The sequence below is a fragment of the Podarcis tiliguerta genome (genome assembly GCF_965153285.1).
Source record: "Podarcis tiliguerta genome assembly, chromosome: 13".
Lineage (NCBI taxonomy): Eukaryota > Metazoa > Chordata > Lepidosauria > Squamata > Lacertidae > Podarcis > Podarcis tiliguerta.
Genome location: NC_139546.1, coordinates 30,870,629 through 30,882,475, shown reverse-complemented (window position 1 = coordinate 30,882,475; position 11,847 = coordinate 30,870,629). Strand labels below are relative to the sequence as shown.

At 45.9% G+C, this 11,847-nt stretch overlaps 1 protein-coding gene across 13 annotated transcripts in view; it reads left to right on the top strand.

Annotated features, from left to right (window-relative positions):
* The window catches only part of NDRG2 (NDRG family member 2), a 45,128-nt gene that overhangs the window by 4,964 nt on the left and 28,317 nt on the right, over positions 1-11,847 (top strand). For 7 of the 13 annotated variants that reach the window (XM_083411326.1, XM_083411331.1, XM_083411336.1 and 4 more), the window contains exon 2: positions 4,168-4,250. In XM_083411326.1, the coding sequence (XP_083267452.1) occupies positions 4,173-4,250 (78 nt within the window). In that variant the 5' untranslated portion in view covers positions 4,168-4,172. Of the gene's footprint in view, positions 1-4,167; positions 4,251-6,492; positions 6,538-11,847 lie in introns of all 13 variants that reach the window. The other 6 variants (XM_083411333.1, XM_083411324.1, XM_083411330.1 and 3 more) reach the window with 1 other exon arrangement.

Genomic DNA, 11,847 nt, shown 5'->3' with positions numbered 1-11,847 from the left:
GCACGGTCAGGATGATTTAAATTATAAAGAAAAGAAGAAGACAGGCTTAGATCATTGACTTAAATAAATCAACTTCTACGTTTTGAAATTCACATATTTCCTGAACAGGCATGAGCAAGCTGGCGGATTGCTGTAGCACAATTCAAACATTGGCTTGCATCCAGGCTCAAGTCAGTTGCACTCTGGGCACTTCCAGGCTGTTGCTATTCTCAAGTGGAATTCAATCGTGTACTGGCAAATTTGGGTAGTGCAATTAGAGCTGATTGGGAGAGCTTGCGCAACAAACACACTTCCCCCAATGGTTGGACTTTCTGCAATTTTTTAAAAAATGCACTGGGAAGTGTGGGATAAAGCTTTCTCTGCAAACAAATTAGTATGTACGAATGCTTATTAAATGGCCCACGTTGTCTAATTATCCTGAAAACGAATCAGGAGGAATGCTCAAACAGGTTGCCTTTGGCACCCTTAATTCCCACTGAAATCAGTGAGGCTTAATTTAAGTCACGACTAACATGTCTCATTGATTTCAGTGGCAACTAACTCTGCAATCGTATATGCATATTCCCAGAAGTAAGCCCTGCTGAATTCAGTGAGACTTTCTCCCAAGTAAATGTGCATAGGGCTGCACCTAACTTCAGTCGACTTAGTCTGGATCTAACCTGCTGGTTTGAAACTAAATGAAGTCTTAATATCAGCTAGGAACATGATCCAAAATGTGTGGCCATGGTATTCACATGCACAGCACAACTACATCTGTTAGAAGATTAATTTCTTTTGGACTCTCTCTGTGCTATGTGAGAATACTAAGCAAGATCACTTACTTGGAAGTTAAGGTTGTAGTCATGTGCATATTTATTTGGAGCTAAGTCCTGTTGAAAAAAGTGGGATATACTTCCAGTAAACAAGCATAGGACTGAGCTGTAAATGTCCAGAGCTTTCTGTAAAAATAGGTTAGTCATTGCTGGGCAAAACACTGCCCATCAGATGGAAAATAAATCTCCATGTAGTTTGTTTAGCTGGTTCAAAAACAAGTGTCCTACTAGTCAACTATTATATGCAGTCACCACCTATTCCCTTCCTTGACTCCTCTGGCACACACAGAGGACTTTGGGAGAGGCAGGGTCACAGAATCACAGAATTGTAGAGTTGGAAGGGACCCCAAGGCTCATCTAGTCCAATGCAGGATCACCTGTTGTCTGTGCCTGGCATGGAGAGGACAAGAAACAGCTCAAGTCTCGTGCTGATTGGAAGGCACTCCGGCTGTTTCTTACCTGCTCAAAAACTGCACTGGCAATTGAACCTCTGTCAGGTGCTGAATGTCCTGTTTGCTAGAGAACGGAGGGCGCTTGTTGCGGGTGAGCTGGCGAGTGGATTTGTGGAGGCCGATGCACAAATATTCATAATTTGAGAACTGGGACACTCTGAAGAGCTTTGATAGTTGGAAGGTGCACACTATAAAAGAGCCCAAGATCACCAATGTGGTCTCCCGTGGATGATCCTGGTGGTATGTAGGAGAGCACATCTGTATCCTAGTGTCTACAGTCACCAGGTGCATTAGGAAGCCCTTGGCTATAAACAGGATGCACAAAACTTATGCATTGTTATGATGCTTAACCTCAGCAGTCAAGCGCCCTCTGCCCACCAGAGCTTTTTTTAAACAGACCAGACTTTAATTTATACAGTAATCTGTTTGATAGATGGCTGTGATTCAGTTTTAAGGGTTTGGCAGTATGAACTGGAACCTGTTCCATTCAGGTGTTATTTTAGATGGGATGCTTGGGGGTTGAGGGAGACCTATGATGTATTTTGAAATGTTTTGTTAAAAAGTCAAATTTAAAAACAATCACACTGATTTTTATGCATCCTGAAGGGGGGTAGCTTTCTGCCTCAACTGAACAGGGAATAATTTAGCCACTGAACATACCAATCCAGAGAAGGGGGAAGGGAGGAATTGGGATAAGGATGATGTGGGCTTGAGGAAACTTCAGGATTTAGGGTGCGGATATGCATGGGGCTGGAGAGCTAATCTTTCAGCTAGGCTTTTAAGTTTTTACTTCTGGCCCCTCCAGGTAGTTACTGAAAAAGAAAATAAATTGTGCAATATAAGCATAGATTTCTTTTTTGTATGATTGGAAAGATCACAGTTGTGCTGTATATAGAGATTAGGTTCCCTCGGTGCAGAATTTGGATTGTGGAGGATAGCACCACAGGGCATAGACACCTTCATTGTATGCACGCTTGTAACATCTGCTTTGCATGTAGAAGGCCACAGGTTCAATCCCTGCCATCTCCATGTAGGGCTTTCCCAACACCCTGGGGAGCCTCTGCCAGTCAGTGCAGGTAATACTGAGCTGGGTGCACCAATGGTTTGATACGGTGTCTCTGCTGGTGTACCGCTCTGCTCCACATGTCACAGCGGCTCTCGTTAACTACTGTAGCGCTTGATCATGTATTGCACTCCCAGCAGGAATGAGCAGGGCTGGTGCTGTGCCAGCTGCAGGGCTTAGCCAAGGGTTCCGCTGCCACAGGAAGCAACGGCATGGCACAGTTCGAGAAGTGCTTCCCCACAATCTCTTGCTCCTTTGCTGAGAATGATGGGTGCAATGGCGTTGGTCGGAACTGCATCCGGACACCCATTGGGATATTGCAAAAGATTCTGGGGTACACCTCTCAGAGCACTGTTTTTTAATTGGAACCCTTAAGCTGAGCGATACCACTTGGGTCATTTTTGATGTCAGGTTGACCCTGGGCCTCTGCCAATGAATGGTCCTTTATATAAAGTTACACTCCATTACATAACCAAAGGATTTGGATCTAGGACAGCTGGGTTCACTTCTTCAGCTCTGTCCAGGACCCCCTGTGTACCCTTAGATGAGTCTCTCTCCCTCAGTCCCCCAACCTGTAAAATGGGAGGTTTATTGCATTAGGCATAGGGCCATTGGTCAAAACACAGTCACATAAATGCCACAGATCAAGCAACAGCATGGTGCCGCAAAATAACACACATACCCGCAGACTTTTAAAAGATATTATTTCACCCACAACAACAAAAGACAGAACACCATTTTAGGTATGATATTTTTACAACTTGTGTTATGTCCTCTGTTCTTACACTTTGTCTTTGCAGCTGCCTCCGTGATAGTTAAACCAAAATAATAGCATCCTTATAGGCTTCAGTTATTTTCACAAGTAATCAAGATGCAGAGTGTTTGAGATTTTAAAATTTATTTTGCATCCCCTGCATCAGTAATTTTAAAGTGACACCTACAGCCGTTCTCATATGGGCTCTGTTCCACTTTCAGTCCCACACTCACAGCTTGGCACACATTTGTTTTCAATTATTTATTATTTAAATTTGTATCCTGCCTTTCTGAGGAATGGTCTCAAAAGCGTCCAGCAGAAATAATACACATGCAATAATTGATATACAATAAAATCAATACAACCTGCCGGAGATCCACAGTATGGGCAGTTTTATGTGTGGTGTGCAAAAGCACTCTTTGATGGACAATGAGGCTCATCTCTTTGTTAAAGTAAGGCCAAGACTCTGGGTTGGTTCACAGATATATTTCTTGACCTCTTCACTTAATGGCCAGCAGATAAATGTGTCACTGTAAAGTGATGCCACATTGGAAAGCATCGCAGTTGAGCTCACACTGGGTAATATGCGAATTCTATTGGCTGACATTTGGTCCAGGATGACTGATTCACATCTGCCATCCCTGCTTGATAGAATAGCTATCAGATGAGGACTATTCCTGTGTGAGCCATCACTAAGATACAGCAGAAAGCCAGCTTTGAGGAAAGCCATGAGCAGTGGTGTACTTTGGTAATACAGCGCCCTGAGCAAGGACAAAATCTGGTGCGCACACAGACCATAAATATTTATTATTTTCACAATAATTCCTGTTGGTACAATTGCTTTTTCAATCAATCTTCTCAGTAGGTACCTGTAGAAATATAGGTGGTTATTACCACCATCATTTTGTGCCCCCTTGGCTCTGCATTCTGTGCAGGGGAACTGCTTGTACTGCCCAAAATCTGGCTCTGCCATGAGGTAGAGTCCTGACAGGAGCCCCATCCTCAGCCAGTGACTTTTCAGATGCACGTGGCTGTGCCCCAGCGAATACACTGCTTGATGTCTGTGTCTCTTATATTTTGCTTCAGGAGCCATGACGGAGCTTCAGGAAGTGCAGATAACTGAGGAGAAGCCGCTTCTGCGAGCCCCAGGAGCACCTGATCCGGGCAAGGTCAGCAAAAGGACAGGATTCCCCTGACTCTCCCCTTCCCCGCAATCCCTCTTTCTCCTTCTCACCAGTGTACCCAAAGCTGTCCAGTCTTGCCTGTTTCTCTCCTTGCTCTTTTCCGCCTGAAGCAGATTGGCAAAGCAGACGCATAAGAAATCCCAGTGTACGCTGAGCTCAGTAGTCAGTCCATCTGGCCCAATGGCGGAAGGGCCTAGTGCTTCAGGCAGAAGTTTTGTTTGTTTTGTTTTGTTTTTCCCCATCGCACTGTTGCTACATCCTTGTAGCTGGAGAGGCTGGCAAATGAACTTGGGCTCTTTCATGTGCAAAGTCTGTGCAAAATATGTGCTCTACCCATTGGAGGCTGGTCCGTTATCGCAAATGCCCCACCAACCTTACCTGCCTGCCTTCTTCCTTACATCCAGTCCAGGGGGCAGCTCTGGGTGTCAGTTTCCTCCCCCCTCAATCTCAAGTATTGCCCTTGTAGAATGCGGCAGAGAACAGGAGGGGGACAAAACCAGAATTAGTTGGCTGCGCCTGGCTTTGGCGCTGGCTCTGGCCCCACCTACTGGTGGCCTCCCTGCCTTCCACCCTACCAATCCCAATGGGCACCCACCACCACTGACTCTACCACCAATCCATGGCCCCTCCAGATACCTAAAAATTGCAACCTCTGCCAATCCACCAATTCTGCTGGCCACATCCATAGAGGGGACAGAGCTCTGCTGAGAGACGAAGCATGTCTCTTTCAAAGCACTGCAGGACAGAGATGCAACAGCTGGACCATCTCCTCTATTGAGGAAGGGGGGAAATTCAGAAACTCATGCTCTACCACTGCAGCCCTTCCCTGGTTGTTGCTATTTGAGAGCTTTAACTCTCTGAATAGTGGTATAAACCCTTATCCTCCCTTGGTCTATGCAGAGGGCTTGTTTTGCCTTCCATTGATGATGAAGTGAGACATTTATATAAACTGGTTGACCGGAGAACCACATACCAAGCCCAGGGCATTATCAGGATTGCCAAAGCTGGCCTGTTCTTGGATACCTAGCAGAGCCTTGAGCTTCCAGGCGTAAACGCTGGAATATGAATGAATGCAGTAAATAAAACAGCAAAAAACCACTTGCAGAAATGTTGCACTTACAATCTTTGGCAGTCATGCTGCTGGGGGAGATTTAGGTCCAGACTTGTCCAGCCTGTTGTTGTGTTTCTGGAGCTGCACTGCAAATCCACAGACATTATGAACTGTACCCAGTGTTAGTCATACTCAGAGTAGACCCATTAAAATGGCTAACATAGGTACATTAATTTCAGTGGGTCTCCTTTTGAGTAAAAGTTAGGTGAATGGAGCCCCTAGACTACTTATTTTAATTTTCGGAGGCAACAGAGTTTGACCTGACTGAAGAGATGATGTGGTATCTGTTTTAATAAACCACAGAGTGTATTTGGATAGAAATCAAACTATTGATTTATATGATCAACAGGTTGCTTTGTATCTAAATGCCCGGGCACTATCTACTTTGTCATACTCAATCCCTAGGGATGCTGTCAACAAAGGATCTCCCCACCCCCAAGCTTGTGTTCCATGCGAAAGCAGCTCAGCCCTTGCAAAGGATGGTGCAGCCAGTTAATTCCTTTTTACTCAGGTGCTAATCACTTCCCAGCAACTGATCTCAAAACTGTGAAATTACCTGGGTTAAGTAAGGTGTGGGTGTGTGCAAATGTTCCCAGGAAGTCATATTCTTAATCATAGAAGTCCTAGGATATGTGGCAGGGAGAAATCTGGCACAGGTGTGCTTTTAGCCCAGGTGTCCTTACCATTGGACACAGGTTGCTGGGACTGCTCTGGTGAACTATACAGTCTAAATGGCTAGTTTCTTTGGGGAAGCATGGGTAGGGAGCAGGCCTTTGCCTTTCCCCAAAGACACAGTATAACCTCAGCTAAGCAATGCATCATTTAGCAGAAAGCATGTAAGGAAGCAGGTTGAACCCTTAGCGTTACAGCTCTAGAGTGCAGTTGGCTTTCTGGTGAGTCCAGTTTTGCATGTCTGCTCATTGCCCGTGCTGGTAAAAAGGGCCACTATCTATAGCCTGAAGTCTCTGCACCCCCTTGATTTCCGCTCCCCTGCCCTATTCCCATAACTCTGATTCTTTTTCCTCACTTACTTCCCACCCTGCATTCTCTGTCTGTCTGTCTGTCTGTCTGTCTGTCTTCCCCCCTCCTTTCTCTTTCTCTCTCTCTGTGTTCTAGGATGCTGAACTGATAGCAGCCAAACTTCTGCAGGAACAAGGCCAGGTAATCACCACCCCTTCCCCTCTTGTTCACGGGGACAGAACTGGGGCCCCGAACCCTCAGAATGCCAAAAATGCCAAACAGAAAGAAGCTATGTTAACCCCTCAGTGATCGTTCCTTCTCTCCTTGTTCTATCCACACTGGGTATACTGTGCATCCAAGCATTGCAGTTGCTGCCTGATGGATTTAGCAGAAATCTTGCACGTGCACCTTTCCCTCAGCCTGGAGTTTCAGAGTTCTACCCAGGGGAGCCAACTTGGGCCTAAAGTTATGGGTGCCCGTGACGTCATGACGTCACGTGTGCCCCAGCCTCGGAACCTGACTTCTGGTGGCAAGGCCTCAGGGTTGCTGTCCAAGGACTCGCGAGGTCTCGGACAGCATCACCGAGGTCTCACAAGATCTTGGACATGACTTCTGATGCTTTCGAGGCACCAGACGTTGCATTGGGGGCTCTGCAGTGTGGGTGCTAAGTACCCACAACAAAATTTTTGTTGGCGCCCCTGGTTCTACTCCTGTTGAATTCCTGCCAACAACTCCTGTTGATTTGCTACTCTGGGATGAGACACTGAGTCCTTCTTGAGGGAGAAGCAGCAACCCTAGTCTATGAAGGAAGAGTGAGCTTTCAGCACAGGGATGGAGAGGCTGTCACCTTCCAGTTGTTGTTGGATCCCCAACTCCCATCACCTCTGACCACTGGCCATGCTGGTCAGGGCTGGTGGCAGTTGGAGTCCTTCTGGAGGGTCCGCATCTGCACAGTTTATTTAGCAAGTCAGTGTAAGCCAGGTGTTGGGAACCTTTGGCCCTCCAGATGTTGCAGAATTACAACTCCCATCAGCCCCAGCAAGCATAGCCAATGGCCAGAGAAGACAGGAGTTGTAGTTCCGTAACATCTGGAGGGTCAAAGGTTCCCCACATAAGCAGATAATGGAGTCATGACTTCTGTGTAACCAACTTAAGGCCTTGTGAGCTGGAGCTGAGGGCACTTCTGAGGTTGCCACCTTTCTCTGTATGCTGAGAAAAGATGCCTCTGTCAAACTGAAACAGAGCACTGCCTTAGAGTGTGTCAGACCACTGGTCTACCTAGCTTTCTTATTTCCTATGCTTGCTGACTATGCTCTTGTCTATACTCTGCACGGTTTCAGGCAGGGGTCTTTCCTAGCCTTACTTGGAGATTCAAAAGACCTCTTGCACAAGATCTCGCAATGAGCCACCTTTAATTTCTCCATTATATAATCATTAAAGGCACAACAGCTCTCCCGTGGAATCTTGGCTCTGGCCCAGCCTGTTTCTTGTTTCTTGTCTTCAAGATATATCGGAGGCACCTTTGCCAACTCCAGCAGGCTAACACTATTCTTCCTTGCCATCTACCAGTCAGTTCCTTGGTCAGTGCCAGGACCTTGATGGGCTTGAATTAAAGCTTCTACCATCCTTGCTTCCACTCTCTGGCCTTAAATGGCTGTGGGATTGTGGGATGTGCAGAACTTCAACATCTGCAGCTTATTCCATCACTTGGGTTGCCAGGTCTTAGAAATATCCCTGCTCCTATGCCTTTAACGGGCAAGTCCAGCCATGCTCATCCCTTATGTTATGAAAAGCTTTTCCTGCTGACTTCTGTAAATCAAGCTGCTTTCAAAAATGCAGGAGCAGCTGGGACAAGTTCTGTCACCACCACTATGTTGAAGAAAGCTGCACCTGTTGAAATCCCTGCTTGTCATCCGGCTAAAAAGGTGGCAACTCTTCTCTGTTTAGTCATGACCTCATTGACCAGCCTTAGGCAAGGCAAAGTCCCATTTGGTAAAATAGGAAAATATAATTATAGGGTTGTTACGAGGTTTGGTGACACAGCAGGTGTAAACGGAAAGAGGCAACCCTTTATATAATGGAAATGCCAAATAATAGCTGCTCTTCCTGATTGCAAAAATCTTATTGCACCAGTCCACCCACGCGCAAGGTAAGTCATTCTTGTGCCCATTTTCCAAATGAGGAACTAAAGCTCAGGAAACTTAGGTCTGTCCAAGACCACCCAGCATGACAGGGATCTGGCCAAATAATTAAACTATATTCGCATTTCATCCCAGAGCTAGAGGCAGACTCCTGGAGGCTTGGCTTCCAGACCTTACCAGCTGTTAGGATTCTAAGCTGCACTTGGTGGGTGACAAGTTTAGCTTTATTTATTGCTCCCTCCAAGAGTGAACGGAAGTGGGGTGTGCCAAGAAAAATGGAGCCAAAATGAGGTTGCTGAGTAACAGGAGGGGCAGTATTGGTAGCCCTGATGTTTTCCCAAGTCCAAAAATATATTTTAAAGGAATTAAACAAAACCCAGTTGGACCAAAAAGAGAGAGAGAGAAAGACAACCTAGATGGACAAAAAAACCCAAAAAAGCCCACCAGTCCAAGCTGTCAGGGGGAGGATATACTGCAAAATTTTGTTGCAGTTCCACTTTGTTTATTATTTTAGTCATTCATTCAGTGGTGTAGTGGGTAAATGCTGATGTTCGTGTACTCTTCATGACAGGCCTGATAGCCAAGCCCCTCCTAAGCCTATACAAAAGAAGAAGAAAAACTTTTGACAGCATTTTTTCCCCTCAACCCATCTTTGAACAGTTTGGGTGGGCTCAAAGTCTTGGTCAGTATTTTGTGGCATTTTGGTTGGTCATGATATAGGGATCTGGGATTTTTTTTCAGAAAGAAAAGTGCCAGTTTTAGCCTCTTAGCTATGCTTGCTAAGGCTACCTCCCTCTTCCTCTGTTTAGTTTATATGGTGGGTTTCTCTTGAGTTAAGCTTAATTATTTGGCACATAAAGAATTGGCAAGTAATGCCCCCCCCCCGAGATGACGCCAACATCCCTACCCCTCCCTGTTCCACCACACTACTGCATCAATCACAATATTTCTATTGAAATGTTTTTGGGAACACAAACATGCACACAGGTGCCAAATCATCCAAAGTCAACACAAAAGCAATAAAACTACAACCCATAAAACAAATCAGAATGCAGGAGAGTAGATAAGAAAACGTAAGATTAGATTAGGCTGCAATAAACAACAGTAGCTGGTGTGCCTACATGGGTGAAACAAAAACCTCCCAAGGGGCTTATGGCTAGTTGAGTGACCAGATGCAAAAAGGGAAGAGGCCTCTGTGTATTGTCAGCTGGTACCATGTTGCGCACTCCTGCACTGGCATTATTCGCCAGCCCTACACAGCTGTTAAAGACACGGGAGCAATGTCTGCCTTTGTACCATGACTGAAAACCCACCAAGCCAAACACAGCTCAACACTTTTCTGCAGCAGCAGCCCACAAGGGATTTCCTCTTTTGACTTCCTGCCTGGGTTTGCAAAACTACAGAAGCTGCCAAGTATGTTGTGTTTAGGCACAGTCCATTCTCTACAAGTTGTACCCTTAAGTATAAGCCAGACTTCCATTCTGCCATGTTCCCTTGGCATAGGACAGGAATGGGAAGCCTCAGGTTCAGGAACAGCCTCCAGGCCTTTCTGTTTGACTTTGGGGACTCTTGTTCCTCACAGGCCATGTTTCACTGGCTCCCTTTACTTGAGTGTTTTTGCCTAGCTAGAACGTGTCCCCAAATTCTTATAATCCTTCTTTCCCATGCCTGGGTGGAGGATGGAGAGGGGTGTGAGAGTAAGTTAACATTTGTCATCCTGCCCACTTTTGCCTGCACTGCCACAACCACCTGATGTTTCCTAGAAGGGAATGTGACTCTCAGGCTAAAATAAGTTCCTCACCCCTGGCTTAGTAGAAACCCTGCTGCAGGACTACCAGGGAGCTGTATATACAGTGGTACTTCTGGTTACGTACTTAATTTGTTCCGGAGGTCCATTCTTAACCTGAAACTGTTCTTAACCTGAAGCACCACTTTGGCTAATGGGGCCTCCCGCCTCCGCCGTGCAATTTCTGTTCTCATCCTGAAGCAAAGTTCTTAACCCGAGGTACTATTTCTGGGTTAGCAGAGTCTGTAACCTGAAGTGTATGTAACATGAAGCGTATATAACCTGAGGTACCACTGTAACCCCGTTAGACATGCCTGTTAGTTGCCTCCCACAGTTTGTACACCAACAGGGGCTTCATTCAGGCATTCTCCTGTTGTGTTTAATCGTTGTGTGAGAGGGGGAAGGCAAGGACAGCTCCTCCACCCCACCCCCCCATTGCCATCCCTGTCATTCTCCATGAGTTGGATGGATAGCTTCTGTTCGGGATGCAGAACCTGATGTCATGGGCTGTATGCCAGGAACGGTGGATGAGCAGAGAAGACTTCCTGCTTCAAAAGTTAGCCCTCCAACTAACTCTTTGCTTCTGTCTCACTTGACCCCCGTGGGACGGGTTGAGGGAACTAGCACTCTTCTTCCCCGGTGCATGTGGGCTCAGGACAAGGAGAACGCTTGAATAGGGCTTGTGTAGGACCTGAATACAGTACTCAGGGTTCAGCAAACAACCTTCCTGGCAAGCCACAATGCCTGGCTGGTGGCCTCTGTTTGGCTCAGTAGGTGCTGTCCCGGACTATCATCTGTAACCATTAGTCACCGCTTCCCGCTTTGGGCTTGTGTCAGCCTTGCCAGCAAGTCTTAAATCTAGGCTCGTGGTCGCTTGCCTCTCTTCTGAACTGTTTCTTTCATCTCCACCTTTTACCCTTTTCACGCCTGTGTTATTGCCTTTCTGGAAAGGAGTATCTGCCGGTGCCAAATCACTCAACCTTTCTCTGAGTGTCCAATTGCTTTTGAATACATTGAGTTCCCTTGTGTGCTATAAGAGAAAGCCTTAGCAGGAAGGGCTTGTAGAATAAACAAGGAACTTTAAAGAGAGAGAGGGAGAGAGAAGAGATGTGATTGTTTTGAATATTGGCCCAGGTTTCTCCCAGTGTATCATGGGAATGATAAGGTGGAGACGATCAGTCCTCTGACACTGAATTCTGCACTTGTTCTGGAATGTTGTGGGCAGTGTTTCGTTTTTATGGCAGCGAGTGCCAGCATAGTTTTCACTTATGAGTCATACCGCCTGACCTTGCGCACGCTTCAGATGTATTTCAAGATTACAACATGGCTTGGAGATGATTTGTACATTAGGAAAAAGCACAGAGGAAAGTGGATTATAATATATGTCATTTCATAAAATTCCAAATTGGGATGAGAAGAAAATGAACCCTGTATACTCAAAGCTACAAATAATCTATCTTACTTGGCATATTCCTGGACTGGACTTTACCATATAAACAACATGTTCTGGGTTTGATTCCTAACTCATATTTAAACCATGGTTTGGCTACTATTCTCAATTTTATCCTGAGAGCCTTGGGAGGG